At 37.7% G+C, this 17,161-nt stretch overlaps 3 protein-coding genes and 1 long non-coding RNA gene across 7 annotated transcripts in view; 3 read left to right on the forward strand and 1 right to left on the reverse strand.

The window, feature by feature from the left end:
- Nucleotides 1–1,427: 1,427 nt before the first annotated feature.
- On the forward strand, nucleotides 1,428–4,551 carry si:ch1073-143l10.2 (uncharacterized protein LOC565165 homolog). 2 transcript variants are annotated; one of them, XM_067610357.1, is made up of 6 exons: nucleotides 1,428–1,732; nucleotides 1,819–1,882; nucleotides 1,978–2,057; nucleotides 2,312–2,385; nucleotides 2,653–2,904; nucleotides 3,030–4,551. In XM_067610357.1, exons 2-6 carry the CDS (start codon nucleotides 1,867–1,869, stop codon nucleotides 3,145–3,147), a joined length of 540 nt encoding a protein of 179 aa, XP_067466458.1. In that variant the 5' UTR covers nucleotides 1,428–1,732; nucleotides 1,819–1,866; the 3' UTR covers nucleotides 3,148–4,551. The 2 variants fall into 2 exon arrangements, with proteins under 2 accessions (XP_067466458.1, XP_067466457.1); XM_067610356.1 differs by having other exon boundaries at nucleotides 1,429–1,732; nucleotides 1,973–2,057.
- A 421-nt stretch (nucleotides 4,552–4,972) lies between these two features.
- On the forward strand, nucleotides 4,973–6,193 carry tex36 (testis expressed 36). The gene is made up of 4 exons (XM_067611119.1): nucleotides 4,973–5,175; nucleotides 5,268–5,408; nucleotides 5,597–5,671; nucleotides 5,766–6,193. Exons 1-4 carry the CDS (start codon nucleotides 5,125–5,127, stop codon nucleotides 6,093–6,095), a joined length of 597 nt encoding a protein of 198 aa, XP_067467220.1. The 5' UTR covers nucleotides 4,973–5,124; the 3' UTR covers nucleotides 6,096–6,193.
- A 7,411-nt stretch (nucleotides 6,194–13,604) lies between these two features.
- Nucleotides 13,605–16,753, reverse strand: LOC137197163 (uncharacterized). The gene is made up of 2 exons (XR_010931358.1): nucleotides 16,665–16,753; nucleotides 13,605–14,403 (listed from the first exon to the last, which is right to left on the reverse strand). It is a non-coding gene; the product is annotated as an uncharacterized lncRNA (long non-coding RNA).
- The window catches only part of ctbp2a (C-terminal binding protein 2a), a 74,734-nt gene continuing 73,018 nt past the window's right edge, over nucleotides 15,446–17,161 (forward strand). The window contains exon 1 of one of the 3 annotated variants that reach the window (XM_067610361.1): nucleotides 15,446–15,547. The gene's annotated coding sequence lies outside the window, so the exon portion shown is untranslated. Of the gene's footprint in view, nucleotides 15,548–15,585; nucleotides 15,671–16,441; nucleotides 16,964–17,161 lie in introns of those variants that run through there. The other 2 variants (XM_067610362.1, XM_067610360.1) reach the window with 2 other exon arrangements.

Genomic DNA, 17,161 nt, shown 5'->3' on the forward strand with positions numbered 1-17,161 from the left:
GATGGCACAACACGTGTATATCTCGCGAGATCTCAGCGAATCTAGGGTTACCATCTAGACACGTCCTTTTTTCTAGAAAAGTTGAGCACATTCTGCTGTTCTGTGTGTGTAGTTTTTTCTGAGATGTTTGTATCAACTGTTTTGTGTCCACTATAGTTTAAATTGTTCAGTTTAATATGTTACCTATTAATGTATTTTGAAGCCTAATGGCATCAAAATATCATTGTTTTGTGCCATTTATATTCTGTTCTGGGGCTTGGTAAAACTTTTTCCTTCAGTGACTAATACCTATTGATATATGTTTTGTTTGTGCTTAGTTAAACTCAGCTATTTCATTTGGATTATAGGATATTATTTTATGTGGTATTATATGATATGATATGATGAACGACAATGAGTGAAAAAAGAATACTCTGCTGCAAGTAAACTAAAACTAAAGAACAGATGTGTAAGAATTCAGAGTATCCAAAGTAAAAGTACTCATAAAATAGTGTTATATAGTACTGGATGTTTTATTGCAGTGGATTACTCATAACTTTGTAAGCAGCATTTTAATACTGTAGCAGTTCAGTTAAGTTAAAATAGTTCAAGTTAAATTTAATTTAACTTAACTTAACTTAATTTTAGCTACTATATATGGGCTATTGTTTGAGTTGTTTAATCTAACAACTGATAATACTTCATGAGATGACCAAATGTCTTGTATAAGAAATTTCTATGTGACAAATCAATTTTGTGGAAAAGTGAATACTCAAATAAAGTAAAAGTACCTAATTGTACTTTAGTACAGTACATGAGCATGTACTTAACTACTCCCCACCACATATATTATATTATATTATATTATATTATATTATATTATATTATATTATATTATATTATATTCAGATATTTTTTAAAAATCAAACTAGTAATACCTCCAAGTAAAAAGACTGCATTAATACTAATTTTATTTATAAGAATTAGCAGTAAAAAGTGCTTAAATTATCCTAAATAAAATTACTCATAAGATAGTAAAATTCATTGTGAGAGTGTCATATATTACTGGATGCATTGTTGGATTATTGGAGAGGATTATTCATACATACTCATACTTTGTAAGCAGCCTTTTGCAGCAGATTGTAGCAGCTCAGTTAAAGTTAAGTTAATGAAGTTAAAGTGAAATTAATTTTAACTAAGCATAACTACTATACGGGATATTGTTTGGATATAACAATCATAATAGTTTATGAGTGACCATATGTCCAGCATGTGAAATTTTAATCTGTCAAATCAACTTCGTCAAAAAAGTGAATACTAAAAAGAAATAAAAGAATACTAAAAGTACCTAATTACTTGACTAAATATAGGCAACTAAATTACTCTCTACCGTGTATATTGTATTATATTAAATGATATTATATTATATATGAGGGGAGGGTTCCTGCAGGGGAATGCCAGGCAGCTGACTGACTGAACAGGGAGGAGCTGTGAAACTTTGCTGCGGTCAGTTAATTCCTGCTGATACGCCTTAACAATCAACTCCCGTCTCCGACCACGCCAAAGGAAAACAAACAAACAAAAAAAAAAAACAAGACAGTGTTTGGAAAACATAGGATCAACCTTTTTGGAACCGTGAAGCTGGGACAATTTGTGCGTATTAAAATGGGAAGCTGGAAGAATCACGTGCGCGGTCAACTGCAACACAGAGACCAAAGAGAGAAAGTCCCATACGCTGGCGTCTTCACAAGCTGTAAGATTAATGTTTTCTATTTTGCAACGATGATGCATCTCCTCTGACTAACCCCAAGGGCATCTGACAAATCTGTTTTCTTTCAGTGTCTCAGTTGGAAGAGCGTTTTGAAATTCGCAAACAAATTTTAGAAGATGTCCAGACTAAGAGGTCAGAAAAGCAGAATTTCACTTCACATTTAAAGCTGTGTTCAATGCTTGGTTTTTGCATCATAAAACTATACACTGCCTTTTACTTCAGTTTAGAGCGAGGTGGAGTTGAAGCTGGGAAAAACACAAGTCTCCTTCAACTTCAGCTAAGAGAAAGTGAACATCTGGCAGAAAAGGTGAGAAATCCACTAATAGACACAAAATAACTTGTATCAGCCTCCCACCATACTGTAGGAGAGATTGCAGGTTATAAAAAACAATACAAGAGTTTACACAGTAGCACAAATATTTAACCTCAAACAACACTCTATCTCTTGTCAAAATATTCTTGCTGTGTTAATTAGGACATAGTGGTGTGTATGTGTGCAAGAGTGACCTTTGATCTAGTGCAATCCTCAATCAATCCATCCTCTACTGTTTGTCTCCACAGCTGTCTCAGACTGTCTCCGACTTGACCACTGTCCTGTATTTGAAAGAAGCTGAACTGCAATACTGGCAGTCACGGTAATTTCTAGTTTTGAGCTAAAACCATCAGAGTACACTCTCATAACAAAACTGAGTATAATCCTGAATCACAAATAAATATTAGCTTGTAGGCCTATGTGTTGTTGGGTCACAGTTTACAGTATCTACCTATTAGATAGCAGTGACTTGTGACCTAAAATCCGAACTCTATAAGGTGTGTGGTGGATGAATGTATGAAGTAGTTTGAAGTAACACCAGAAGGTGATCAAAATTACGATAAATCATTAAATTTCTCATCTGTTTCAGTGTTTCCCGTCACCGCCAAGAGGCACTTACTCTGGCTAAAGGGAGTAAAACCCTGAAGGCGACCCTTTCCGAATATGAGTTCACCATAGAGTGTCAATGCAAAGAGCTGGCAGCTCTGCATGTGGAGCAGAAAGAACTAAAAGAAGCAGCGGCGCAAGCTTGGAAAGAGAAAGAAGAACTCTTGCAACGATGGATGAAGGAGAAGAGGGAGGAGGCAGACAGACTGAACAAGTACAATGACACACAGGAAAGGTAAGAGACGTGAACGTGTGATCTCTGAATCACCTATAAAGCTCAAAAATGCACTTGCTTTAATCACCCACAAGCACCACATTTTGGAGATTGTAAACTGTCAGTGATGACTGCTTTTTTTTCAGGTGGCAGCGTTTAGCCAAACAATTGAAGAAGCACCTCCACAAGGAGATGGCACAAGGTTATGATCCCATAGAGACCAGCTCTTTGAGTGGTACAACAAAAACTTCACCAGTCTTCTAAATATTAAAGCATAATGGAGTACTGTGGGTGCAAACAAATGGCTGCATCTTCATTTGATACCATTATTGAACTTCAATGCTGCAAACATGGATCCTCATAGGCTTGACAGTAAGGTCAACAAGACACCAAGGGTCTTCATCAAGACGGTCCTCATGGCCTTCTTCATTAAGAAGGTGTAGTTGATGAGATCAAGACAAAAACATCTTCTTAATGTGATAATGAGATAATATGATCAACAAAGCCTGTTTAGCCTTCATAAAAGAACTCAGCATGCAGAAAATAATACCAGAGGACATCTTGAAGCCAATCGCCAAAGTGACCATCAAGTGCACCGTATACCAAGGTTCAGCCTTCAGGTTCGACCCCCTCAGTCTGGTCATTATTACATAATATTTAAGACTAAAACCATATACACTGGAACTGGTACTGGACTATGAACTCACATTTAATCACATGAGGAGGCAGCCATTTATTGCTGCTTTAACCTGATTGTCAGGTACCTCCAATTAATATTTCATAGAAGGAATAGATGGTACCCTCTTAAGATGTACATATGTTGTATGTAACTTAAAACATTTAGTTCATCTTTGTTGTCATGTTCTACTTGTTCACAGGGATCAATAGTATAACAGATATCCACTAGGGACACGCTGAACACAATCATGTCCCAGCTGTGGAAAAAGTCTAATAACTTTATGGGATCCCAGAGACGACAATTCACAGTACGATTACCTCTCAGTCCATTTCCCCTCGCTTGAAGTTTAAAAACTTAATTGCCCACCTGTGACACCAGAACAATGACCAAGGAATGACTCTTAGGACAAATTGTGTTTTGTTCATATTTGTCTCTGGGTTTTTTTTATAATTTACCTAAAAATTGGCAATTTAAAGATTCACTATATTCTTCAAATATATGGTTTAATTTAGATTTTGTTACAGTGCCTAATTTACGTTTACTGTTTTAATTAAAGTCATCCTTTACAAAAGAAATGTCAAATTACGCTGCAGTTAACTTATCACATCTGGACATTGTCCTGACTGACACCTCTCACTAAAGAATTTTAAAAATCATTCCAGTCGGTACATTTCATATAAACAGTCAGGGCTCAGTATTAGTGATGATTATGTGTTAATTCCACCTTTTAACTGTGTTAAAAAAAAAATAACATGAAGCATTTTTAATTCCTATGCTGTAGTCTTTTGTAAAGGAAACTGAAAATGTATTAATCTGGGACCTTTTAAAGATTACTTTTTTAACATGTTTTAAAATAAACTTTTGAATCATGAACATTTCTTATTAAAATGGAAAAACCTGCATGTACTCTGTCCCAGATGAAGATATGTAATTGTGTTGTTTTTTTTCTATATCAAGTGTTGTGGAAAATAAAGTCACTTATATGCTAATTTTGTGCTCTCTGAGGGATTTATTCTGTTGTGGTTTATTTTTAATTGAGTAGCCTCTCTGTCACTGTGTCATCCATCAGATATCACCTTTACTAACTGCAAACAAATCTGTGCTCATTGTAATTTTCAAACGTATGACAACACTGGGGAGCCTCTTCAATTTAACGCCACTTTGGCTTCAGATCTGAACAAAAACTGTCTTATTTATTTATTTTTTAGTCAACAAGTCTCAACATGAACAACAAAAAAAGGACAATTGTACATTTAGATAATTTATTGGTTGTAAATTAATATTAAACGATTACTTTGTTTTTTGTGATTTATTTGTATGGTTTGCAGTATAATTCACAAATATTTAAAGTTTTTTTTTTTTTCTTTTACTGTCAGAATTCCAGTTCCAAGTCTCCATGGCAAATTGAGATCACATTTCAGGTTGTTTGTTTGCAGCATGTTACCATAGTCACCAGTGTTTGCATTAGTTGTTAAGTTAGCCTCTCTCTCTCTCTGTGTGTGTGGTGTTTTGGTGAAACTACTCAGAGAACTCACTGGACCAAAATTTCAAACTTTCTTAAAATGGTTAAAGGAGGCAAGCGTTATTTTTCAATGAGCAATGATTGCAAATGGGTAAGAAATTCTTTATTTGATCACATACAAATAAAAATCTTTACATTTAAATCTGACCATGTAATGTAGTTTTCCTTAAATTTTCTTTTCAGTTTGCTCATCCAGATTTACCAAGAAATGAGACAAGGAATCGAGAGACTTGTACAAGCACTGGGCTCATGCTGACTCAGGTTAAATCATCACTGCCTCAGGCTTTAAACTTTGAGCGCTATCCTAAATGGAAAACTCAGCAGGTGTGTGTGTGTGCGTGTAGATAATGTAAAGCTTGGGATGTCTGTTAGTTTTCCATTTTCTGTTTTTCACATTATAGTCGTCACAAATGACTTTGAAAGCTTTTAAAATATTTAATCACATCCTATCAAAGCACAAGAAAGAAACAACCTGCTCATTTTATACAATTCTACCATGGGTTTCTTTACAGAAGTCCAGAGAGTATCCATTCTCAGACCATGACAACAAGCGTGCCTTTAAAGACAATATCACAGTTTTCACTCAAGTGAGTATGAAGACAAGTCTGACAAGACATTGAAAAGTTCACATCTTCCACATTACTCCTTGTAACAGTATCTTCTCATGTTGGTACTTCTTAGGGTGTGGGACGCAGAAAGTGTCTTGATGACTACAGACAGCACAACTCCCACTTCTGCCTCTGCCATGATGACGGCAGTGCTGAAGAAACCAGGACGGACCTCGCGGCCTACCGGGCTGACTTCATGGTGGAGCAGGCTGTTAATGTTCCAACCAACACCAGACGGTTCCCACGCAACCACAAGAGAAAGTCTGAAGAGGCAGCTTTGGCACAGGCAGGGGAGCAGTTCATGTGGTTCGGACGACACGACTCTCACCTCTCGGAGACCCTGGAAGTGCTGGCAGCTACCAACTGCCCAGCATCTTCCAATACTCCTACGTTAAAGCATTAGGTGGCGTCATTGAGAGAACATAGCTTAAAGAGAGGGTCAGATGAACTTTTGTGAAGGTCCAGCTGTCAAATAAAGAACTTAATTAGAAAAATCCAAAGCATTTTCTCTTGTTTTGGGAACTCTGTGGAGTATTTTAAACATTGTATTCTGGACAAGGAAATTAGGGAACCTTACGACTATCAACAGTCCACTTAATGTAATGTAAGATATACATGACTACGTTTAAGTGCACTATGTGAACGTTTATGTGCTACATGCTATTTTGAGACAACATTAAGTTGTATTTGATTGTTTTTATCATACCTTTCTGTCATTAATCTGCACATCCTTTAAATGTAACTTTACTCAAATACTCTTGCAGGTATGTTATTAAAATATACATTACTGTGCTAATGTTTTAGGCACTAAAAGTAAAGTGAGGATGCTTTCAAAAATAATGCCATGAATAGTTTTTATTTATAAATTAACTTCATCCAAAGTTCAGTAAACAGAAGAAACTTAAATCAAATTAATATTTGGTGTGACCACACTTTGCCTTTAAAACAGCACCAGTTCTCCTCAGTACAGCTGTACACAGTTTTTCAAGTTACTCGGCAGGTCAGTTATTCCTGCATCTTGGAGAAGTCGCCACAGTTCTTCTGTGGATTTAGGCGTATCAGTTGCTTCTGTCTGTTTATGTAATCCCAGACTGACTCCATGATGTTGAGATCAGGGCTCTGCAGGGGCCATATAATCTGTTGCAGGACTCCTTGTTCTTCTTGTCATTGAAAATACTTCTTTATGACTCTGGCTGTAAGTTTGGGGTCATTTTCATGCTGCAGAATAATTCTGAGACTGATCAGACGCCTCCCTGATGGTACTGTATAATGGATAAGAATCTAAACATCTAAAGGACCTATAACTTTTGCACAAAACTGTATGTTAAGTAGGTCTCTCAAAACAGCATGGTCAAAGGCACTCAGTGTAGTCAGTTGTACTTATTCTACATCATTAGTACATTAAGCACAGTGTTGGTATGAAGATAGCACATTTAGTAAGTTAATTACGGAAGCTGAGAATGGCAGTGCTCGCAATTATTTTTTTAAATGCATTATCTCAAGATCACGAGTTAAATGTTCTATTATCTCAAGAAAACAAGCTTTGTTATCTCAAGATAATGAGATAATCAATGCATGTTAAACCTCCACGCATTGTCCATTATGTTGAACCAATGCTACATCTATAATTGTGCACTCGTAATAGTTATTGCAAAACTGCTGTCACAAAAAAGCACTCATGGAAGAAATTTGAAGAGATGCACTCTGCGGGGGCACATCTCACTAACTACACTGTCTATAGCCAGACTATACAGCAGAATCTCTGATACTAACAAAAACTTAGATTAATGTGTGTCTCCATAACAAAATAATATGCATTGTTATATTTTCATCATGTTTATTATTGCTAATATGATAAAAGCATCTAAATTATTAGTGGTGTAAACTGAACCATCATGACAGCCAATGGAGTACACTATGCGGTGAAAGGTTAAGGTTATGTTTATTTATTTAATATCCTGAGGTTTTGAATTATTGTTCACATGAAATGGACGACTCATTCAGGCATTCTCACCTCTGATGTCAAGTAGACACGGCATATCCATGTATGTATATGGCTTTAAAATATAGAATGCACAGTTTTGGACATCCAAGAAAATATGACCTCTCAGCCTGGGAGTCCAAACTACAGAAGCTGAGAACAGCCATGCTTGCAATTATTTTTTTTAATGCAGTTATTTCAAGATCACAAGTTAATTGTTTTGTTATCTCGAGAAAACAAGCTTTGTTATCTCAACATAACAAGATAATCAACCCATTATCACGAGAAAACAAAAGGTAATTTCCTCTTATTTATTTATTTCCTCTTATTGTTTCTTATGAAGGCAAATGGTTATTTAAAGAACCCTTTTTGAAAGAAAGAGTTCCTGAATGAACCTTTGGAAGGAAAAATACTCCTTTATAATTTGTTTGTTAACTTTGATTTGATGCTAAACACAGCTATAGTTAATTCATCACAAATGAACAGCGGCTTTATTAATGGCATCTGTGTCATGGCCGAATGTCAGGTTGATAAACTGCTGGTCATAATATGATGGGATGTTTCATATAGGAGAAATACTGATTAATACCAAGCATTTTCATTTTATTAGACTCTATTAGACTGAGAGAAGGGGAAGTGGGGTGGAGAGAGGGAGTAAAAACCAACATATGACAGATTTGAACCCATGTCTTTAAGAGCCACTTGAGGCCTTCTTGTGCTCAATCAAAATAGTTGAGCGAGACATGGAGAGGAGACAGGAATGAACAAATGAGAATAAAGTCATGATAAATCTTGTGATAAATTGATCTCATTATCTCAAGAAATCTGCTTTTTGTTTTCTCAAGATAACAAGATAAATTAACTCGTGATCTCAGGATAACGACATTTAAAAAGTAATTGTAAGCACGGCCATTCTCAGCTTCCGTACGAAACAGTGGAAAGGTCAAGGTCAGACCTTTTGTTTTCTCACGATAACGGGTTGATTATCTCAATATCGAGATAACACAGTTTGTTTTCTTGAGATAACAAAATAACTAACTCGTGATCTTGAGATAACATCATTAAAAAAAGCTTCCGTAGTTAATCATGAGTACACATGGAAGTAACATTAAGTATACTTTCTTTTTTTTTTGCAAAGGTTTTTCCTACATGGAACTTTTCTGTGGTATGATAAGATATAAGAAATATAACTGGTTATTGAAGCATCTTAACACAATTATGGTCATGAAATGTACTTTTTATTTACACCAGGAGCCACTATAGAATCACTATGGAGCCTGCTGGTAGTTCACAGTTTTGCCAGCAGAGAGCAGCAGCTCTACATGCGTTATCAGTTGACCTGAAGATCCACTGAGTTGTTCATCAGCAAAGTTGTGTGAGAAATGTAATAACCAAAACCCCTGTGTAATGTGCATGCTCTGTGAAAGAAAATCTGGGTGAAAATAATTAGAAAAAGAATTCAGCTATTTTTATTCAAGGCATATCAACAGGAAGACATTAAATTTGAGCATGTGAAATAAATTAAGCTTGATTTGAGTCATAATGCATGGGTTTGTTTCACCCCCGGGGATGAAAGGGATGGATATGTGTGTGCCGCCCATACAAGAGAGGAGGAGGCGTGGGAGCGAATGACGGGGAACACTGCTCAGAGGAAAAGCACTTAAGTGAAGAGTATCCCCAACCACTCTCTCCAATAGCTGATGTTTTCTCCAGAGTGACCAGCTGCTTTCTTTCTTCTAAGTACCCACCGGGGAAATGGGTTTTTCTCACAAGCTTTCTTTCAGCTATAGTAATTAGCTGATCCCCATACAGTGCCGACCTTGCAGGAGTTTGTTTCACTTTTAAAAGGTGAAGTAGCGATCTCGCAGTTCTTATATAGCAAGAAAGAAAGCTGCGAGACATCCATCTGGAACCGCTGCCCTTTGTGATTTCACTTTGAGATTATCTCACACATTGCTGCCAAAAAACTGATCCTTGGATGCAGGTGCACGACTGACACCAAGCTGCAGGGCAAGGGATTTGATATCCCTATACCTTTGATAAAATAAAAAGAAAACTGGTGCACAGCTGAAAAAAATAAGGTCTATTTTAACCCCATCTTCGCCCTGTCGCTGAGACAGAAACATATGGTGGTCAGATCATGCCTTAATTAATCTAAAAACACCTTTTAAAGACGTGCAGTGGTGTTGTAGTTGTTTATTAATGGAAAAACACCTGTGCTTATGTGTGACAGTTGGTTCTGTCTGGTCTCGACTGGTTGTCTGCCACTTCTGTCCCCGTGGGTGCAGTTTGCAGACTTTCCGTTGGACTTGCCACAACTTGAACAACTCCTCCGCACAGAAGCCACCAAAACTTAATAATCAGAAACTCTCATTAGCTGTTTCAGAATGCTGGTGAGGCTTTTAATGCTTCACATGGGAGTGAGAGCTCTTAGGAGAATGCACTGAAATAGAGTGTCAATCATTACAGTAGTTTGTATTTGTGTGTGTGTGTGTGTGTGTACTGTATGTGTGTTATTTATATCATGTAGAGGTATATAATACAGTTGCTTGCTGGAATATCAAACCTTCTCCCAAGGACAAAAGACACATCTCAGTAAACAAGCATTCAACCGCCAAAGCTGTGCACTTCATGAATATTAAATCAGACACTTTGAATCCTACCTCTTTGGTGTTAGGAGGCCCTAGTCTGGATTTTTACCATTTGCTGTGATTTATTCGCAGGTGCATGTGTCTCTTTGATGTGTCGAGCTGAGAGGTTTTGCACCTGTTAGAGGAAAAAAAAAGCTTTGAAAACAAGAGGTGGATTTGCCAGACAGTCAAAATAACAGCGAGAAGGAAGATTTGTGTTGCTATGGTACATCGTGCGCGCCTGTGTGTGTGTTTTCTTTTCAAAAAGGCTGCTGTGCTGTTTTGACATTTTCTATTGAGTGAACAGCAAAATCACTTTTTGTCAAACAAAATCTACCTTTTTTTTCTCCTCTCATGTCAGTTTTGGCATCTGTCCTGACGTTATGAAGTTGTGCATTTTGCATTTTGTCCATTACCTATTCATTAAAGATGTGACTTGAAAAGAGAGTTGCCATGGCGATACTGCAGTTAAGTCACATATCTCAAAGATTTTTATTTCTGTTTATTCTTTTGCCAATTATAGCATAACTAATGTCTAGCTGCCCCGATTTCTTTTGATTTTTTTCCCCCCTCTCTTCTCCCGGCTCACAGTATGACTTCTCCTTATGTCTAACATTTCATCTTGTTCAAAATTCAGCATCCTTCCCAAATAACAACATCACTGCAAGTCCAAAACAGTGTTCAAGACACAGAGTGGACTCCCTTTAGGCTAGGCTGAACTACCTGACTGCAAGGCTACTTCCCATCTACTGACAGTCCAGTTACAGCACTTCCAATTCCCTGACAGTCTCTTTATTCAGGCAGTTGGTTAGTGTCCCCTGCGGCAGGCTAGTGGTCCTTGTTCCAGTAATGGTCTGGGGCCCTCCAGAGTCTGAGGGTGGTGATAAAGGTGGCTGGCTATCTTGTTTCCACAGAGGACAAGATAACATCCTGAGAACATTCCCATCACTCGAGGAGTTTGTTCAGTGGAGATAAGAGCTCCCCTGCTAAACCTCAGCTTCCAAGCTCTGTGGGTGTGTATTTGTGTGTCATTGCACTGTACGTATGGAGTAATTTGGAGCTTGTTAGCTGCAATCTTGCCCAGGCCTGCTTCCCCATGTTGCAGCTGTGAGGTCCGCCAGCCTGGCATTGTGGCATTGAGCAGCTCTGCAGAAACACTGCCTCAGAAGATCAGACCTATCCTTGCACTAAATCACATCGCTCCATGTATTTTTCAAACCTCCGACACAGTTTGCATGCTAATTTGTGTGTAGGTGGTGAGTATAATTACATTAGGCTTGTTGTAAACAAAGACCTACAAGCTGCAGTCTGTTCAAGTATCCCACCCGAGAGTTTATACAAGGGAGGATGAATTTATCATGCACAGTTTGTGTAAAGAAAGTGTTATCCCAGACTGTCGGTTTGTAACAGTAGTTGTTGAAGCTGTCAAGTAGCAAACTGTGCTAAACAAGAGTAAAAAAGATGATTAGTTTCATGTATATCCTGTGTCTAGTCTGTGAAATTCCTGCTAAAAACTGTAATTTTCAAGCAGAATCAGTCGCTTGGTTTCCTGATCTTATGTTTGATTATATATTTAAAGTAAAGGTAAAAAATTCAGAGAAACCATGAGAAACACACTTCTTAGCTCAAACAGTGCAGCTCCATTTTGGTTTGCCACATTTGTATGATGTTACCAACTATTTCATCACTACTTACAGTAAGAAGCGCCACCTCTTAGTTTCATCCAGTCTGCTCCTTCATAACCTCAGCATCACAGAATTTTAGTTTCAATAGGTAAAATCGATAAATCTATTCCAATTTACAGATGAGGAGCTGGACCACACATCCTCCGTGTCATCATCTTTACATTGTCTCTAAGGAATCTGATGAAAACTATGTCAATAGAGCGAAGCTACTCATTTGACACGGTTTTCAAATTAGAAGTGACACCTCAGATTGTTTAGATTAATCAATTTGTTTCCTTCGATTGGTATTTCATCTACTCACAGAATATCTGCTGTTGTTAAGTGATCAGTTGCATATGGTATCAACAGTTTATGTTATCAGCAATGGAAACTGCTTGAACACCTCACTTAAACATTCAGTTTTCCATTTACTGCTGTAGGAGGAAGCAAAAACATCCAGAGACCTCACAACAAGTCTAATTAACTGTTTTCTCACTTATTCTCCAGCAAAGGGGGTAAATCTGCCTCATTTGCATTATATTGGAGGCATGAATACAAGGAAATGAAGGTATCCCAGTGTCTTTTTAAGGCTGCTACCAATGTGTCAGAGGTCTTAATGTGGTGGAACATAATTAGATGTGAGTGCAGGCTTTCACAAAGGCAAAGACTGGCGCTGCTGTAGGTGCACTTACAGTGGAGGAGGTACAAACAGAACAATGGCACATTCTTTGAGAATCTGACATTATTATCAAATGTAAATTACACCCCCATGAGCTGCTCATTACAATATCCCATATGTAGAGTGTGTCATAAGTTGTTAAATTCTCAATTTAACATGATATCCACCTCTTAGCTGCTGCTAATCATAAGTGCTCCGTGGTGATGTTGGAGTTAAATTAGCTGCACTTTCCTTTCTCAAGAAGGAGGAAAGATGTGAAATTATGTGAAATGTTAATTTAAAATCATAAATGAGGTCCTTGCAGAGGTAGCTTGGTTGTTATTTATACTAGATTATTTTGAATGTGACAGATTATATAATGGCATTAAAGATAGATGGATTGATGTGTGAATGGCAGTTTATTTTGATGTAAAGAAATAGACCTAAGTGTTACAGTACATATAATAGTACACATGCAGGAACAAGCAAAAAGGAAACACTATGCAATAAGATGATTTAAGCATGAGAGACTGATTCAAGGTTGCTGTGAAATATTCATTCAAATGAGGTAAAGAGTGGTGCAGCATAAGAATAACCCGTCTTTAAAGATTAACATAACCCTTGGAGGTGTTATTGTATCCCCGTAACCAAGTCAAGACTTCAGCAGGTGCAGAACAGCTCTCTCTCTCTGTGAGTTACTGCATTAAGTCCCTCAAATTTAGTAGCACAATCATGAGCCTCCTGTTCACTCTCTGGAGTAGAAGAATCGCTTTGCATTTTAAAAAGGTCAAACACTCAGATCTCTGCCAGGAGGAATTGAGGGAAGAAATAATGTCTCTGCAGAAATATGCAGTAGCACACTACTGATCCTCTCAAATACCCACTGTACAGTGAACAGATTAGAGGTGTGTGTGTGTGTGTCGACTGTCATCCTCTAACAACTACTGTATAAACAAAAGCAAATCATAATATCAGACCATAATGTGGTGAATGTTTTAATAATCTACTGGGCTGTATTGATTTAGCAGAACCAGATTCTTATGCAAATGGCTTTAGAGTATAATAAAAACATGGAACATATTACATGATTGCACATTTCAAAGCAAAAAAAGATACCAATGACAAACAGCGGAGACAAATAAAGCCTGTGCATATTTGTTTCCACAGTAAGGTGCTTTACTAAGCGACCCAGAAGGTAAGCGTATAATTAGCAAACACAGCCTTTTGTAAGATTAAATCTACAACAATAAAGCAGATTTTGAAACAACTTTCATATTCAAAACGACAACAAGAGAGGAATAATAGATAATTCTGCCACATACGGCTAATGAATTTCAGCATATGTACATTACATACTTCATTATACATGTCACTTTATATCATTAAATAATGCACTTACTGTACTACATCATTAACTTGGTCATTCATCGTTAGATTCTGACATATTGGTTTGGTAATATTTAAAGGGCCTTTGTAATTTATTTGCGAAAAAGTGATGCCTTCATCTAAATCAATTTTAGACAAACACAAGCTCACAGCCGTGATTCAAATAGTCTCCTCTGTCTCTTCCTCTTCCAGTCATCCATCTTCTCTCCTGCCATTGCAAACATATGCTTCTGTTGGTGTCCCCTGTTGGCTGGTGTTGGTCTTTGGAGTGTTTGGGTTCATGCCCAGTAGTTACATTTTGCTGGAGACAAAATGACCACAGGGAAAGATGCTCTCAGGACAGGGCCAAGAGCCCCCCAGGCCTGGGACCACACACACACAGGATACTGAGGCTACAGCAAGACACAGAAAAGATGTTATGTAAATGATTCATCTATTTCTTGCAGTGATTTTCTATTAATTCCTAATTCTGGTCTTTCTGGGAAGCTCCATTCAAAGACTCAGATTTGCTGGAAGTGCTGAAAAAAGTATGTAGAGACTGAAGTGACCAGGAAATCCAAAGATGCTCTCCGCCATCTGTGCTGTTATATGGCCGGCGCCACTGTGTGAATGAATGGAGGGACCGCAACCACTCTACTGCTGAGACTGGAACCGAAAAAAAATGGATAATATACACTAGATTGCATGTTTTAAGCATGACATCAAGGCACAGCTGCAGTGGCTGCTATCTGCACCAGTGGCATGCAGAGGAAGATTTAAGTGAACATGCAGCTGAACTATGAAATATCTATCTCTATCCCAAAGCACAGCCATCTAAATTTTATTACACTTTTTTTTTTCTCGGAGTCTGTGGATTTTGTAGCCGTAGTTGTAGTTTAGAAGTATTAGGAAGGGATAACATTAGTAATAATTACAGCCAGGGCCGCAGCCAGAACTTTAGCCCTCCCTATCCCCCACAGCAAAGTATGGAGGCAGCAAAAAGAAAGTCTGTTCCCCATCATATTTATTCAATTAATTATTCAATTATATTTTCAGTCTTATTTCCCTACATGAAATTCTAAGTACTGTTACAAAGTCCTCTCTGCACTGCCAGAAAATCTGGTTGGGAATGGGAAATATAAATCATTCCTGTAACCATTTATTTATTTATTTGTAAAGGGAGTGCCGAAATTAACTTTTTGACTCACCTGCCAAGGGGACTGGTAGGTGAAAAAATCAACCACCCCAGCATATTTTTACCGGCCAAAATATGCTTCGTCTTCCTTTTCGTTGGTGCACTTTCCTTTTAAAGGTTGGCTTACTCCTTGTAAATGTCTCCACATAATAGCTATCAGGGGTGGACTGAAACAATAATTCAGGCCGAGAATTTGACTCACACGTATGGTGCGTGTGTCTACACTGTATTATTACATGACTATTTTGGTACAAACATTTACCCGCCAACGTGGCGGATAGCCTTCCGAGATTTACTTGCCAAACGGAAAATCTACCCGCATTTGGCGCTTGGCAGGTGTTAATTTTGGACCCTGGGTAAAGGTAGTAAAATTTAAATATATTCAGTCTAAAATTACTGAAATCAGTTTTTAAATTACCCATAATGGGTAAGTTTCAAATGTAGAAGGCAAATTCCCACTGGAGATGGTCGCAGGTCAGCTGTTTGTAAGTTCATGTTTGCTGTAATGTATGTTTTTACTACGTGGAGATTTACGCATTTCTAAATTAAAATGGTTTGCATGATACAAAATATCTCTTACACAGAGATTAGTTGTTGCTTAATATTTATTCCTAGTAACTGCCAAGTGTAACTGTCTATCCGAATCAACTGATAAAACTAACGCTAGCTTGCTAATATGACCCCTTTAGATTGAAAAGAAAAAAAAGAAGAAAAAAGGTGGAAAGATTTGACATGATACTTCAAAATGCTGTTATACATTTTGTTTTTAAATGAACAGTCCAGAAAAATAACACAATACACCTCAAATTACAAAACATTACGCTAATTACGTTAGCCAAATGACCACCTAGCATAACGTTAGCTAATCAGCCATTTTCATGCTTGAATACTATCGACACTGGAGCACATATTTCTTCATATATGCATACAATATATAAATAAAAACAAAATTAATACATCAAAGCAGGCAGTTAAACCGAGTATGGCTAGTATTTGGCCCCTAAAACAGTCCACAAGTTGTAAAGGTGAAACTCCATTCAGTAAATCACTAGTTTGAAACTAGATAAGAACTAAGGAAGAGGTTTACACAAACTTATATGGATTTACACATAGCTTATAATACTAATTAACTTTCAGTTTACACATGGGAGTATTGTATTAAGATGTTGTTTTTTTTTAAAACCCATCCTTTTTTTTCGACAGCATAAGTATTTTTTAAAACATATAATTACGCCGGATTGACCAAGACTTCAAATACAGGGTAAAAAAAACGGTCAAATCTAAACACAGATCGCCATAACAACTGTCCCAACTCCATCAACGGCTAGAAGTGTCTCTCATTTTCTATGTGCTGTGTGTGAGTGTGTGTGTGTCTGTGTGTGTGTGTGTGTGTGCGTGCGAGGGAGAAGTGGGCAAAGGCTCCGCCTCACTCAAAAAGCGAGAGAGAAAAAAAAAAAGGAAAAGCAAACTGATACACACCTCTCAGTTCTGGCAGGAGGAAAAGAATAGGAGTGTTTATGAAGCGTATAAGTAAACAGCAGGAAAACCGAGGCACACCGAGAGCCGAGGCTACTTCCCCCGTTAAAAACCGACACCGGGCACCGTTTCACAGCGCCGGAGATTGTCCCGTTGCGTTCAGGATTAAGTTTTTGTGTCATCTAAAGGTGGATCATTATCTAAATCCGAGATAACAAGCGAATTTGAAATGCGTAGCCTGCGATGCTATTTCTGGAGCCCCCAAAGCCGACGCTTGAACTCTCAGTAAACATCCAGTCGAGGTAGGATTCAAGATTATTGCAAAGGTGGTGTAAAATATTTCAGTGTGTGCTCCACCGGGGTGTAGTTTTGAAAGCTATACTCGCATCGCTGTCCATGTGTCCCTGCGCCATCAGCAAGGAGGGACAAGGGAGGGTGGGAGTAGTGTAGTGTGAGGAAGACATTAGCCGATACTCCACTACATAATATGATGTGGGGAT

The sequence above is a fragment of the Thunnus thynnus genome, chromosome 14, assembly GCF_963924715.1.
Source record: "Thunnus thynnus chromosome 14, fThuThy2.1, whole genome shotgun sequence".
Classification (NCBI taxonomy): Eukaryota; Metazoa; Chordata; class Actinopteri; order Scombriformes; family Scombridae; genus Thunnus; species Thunnus thynnus.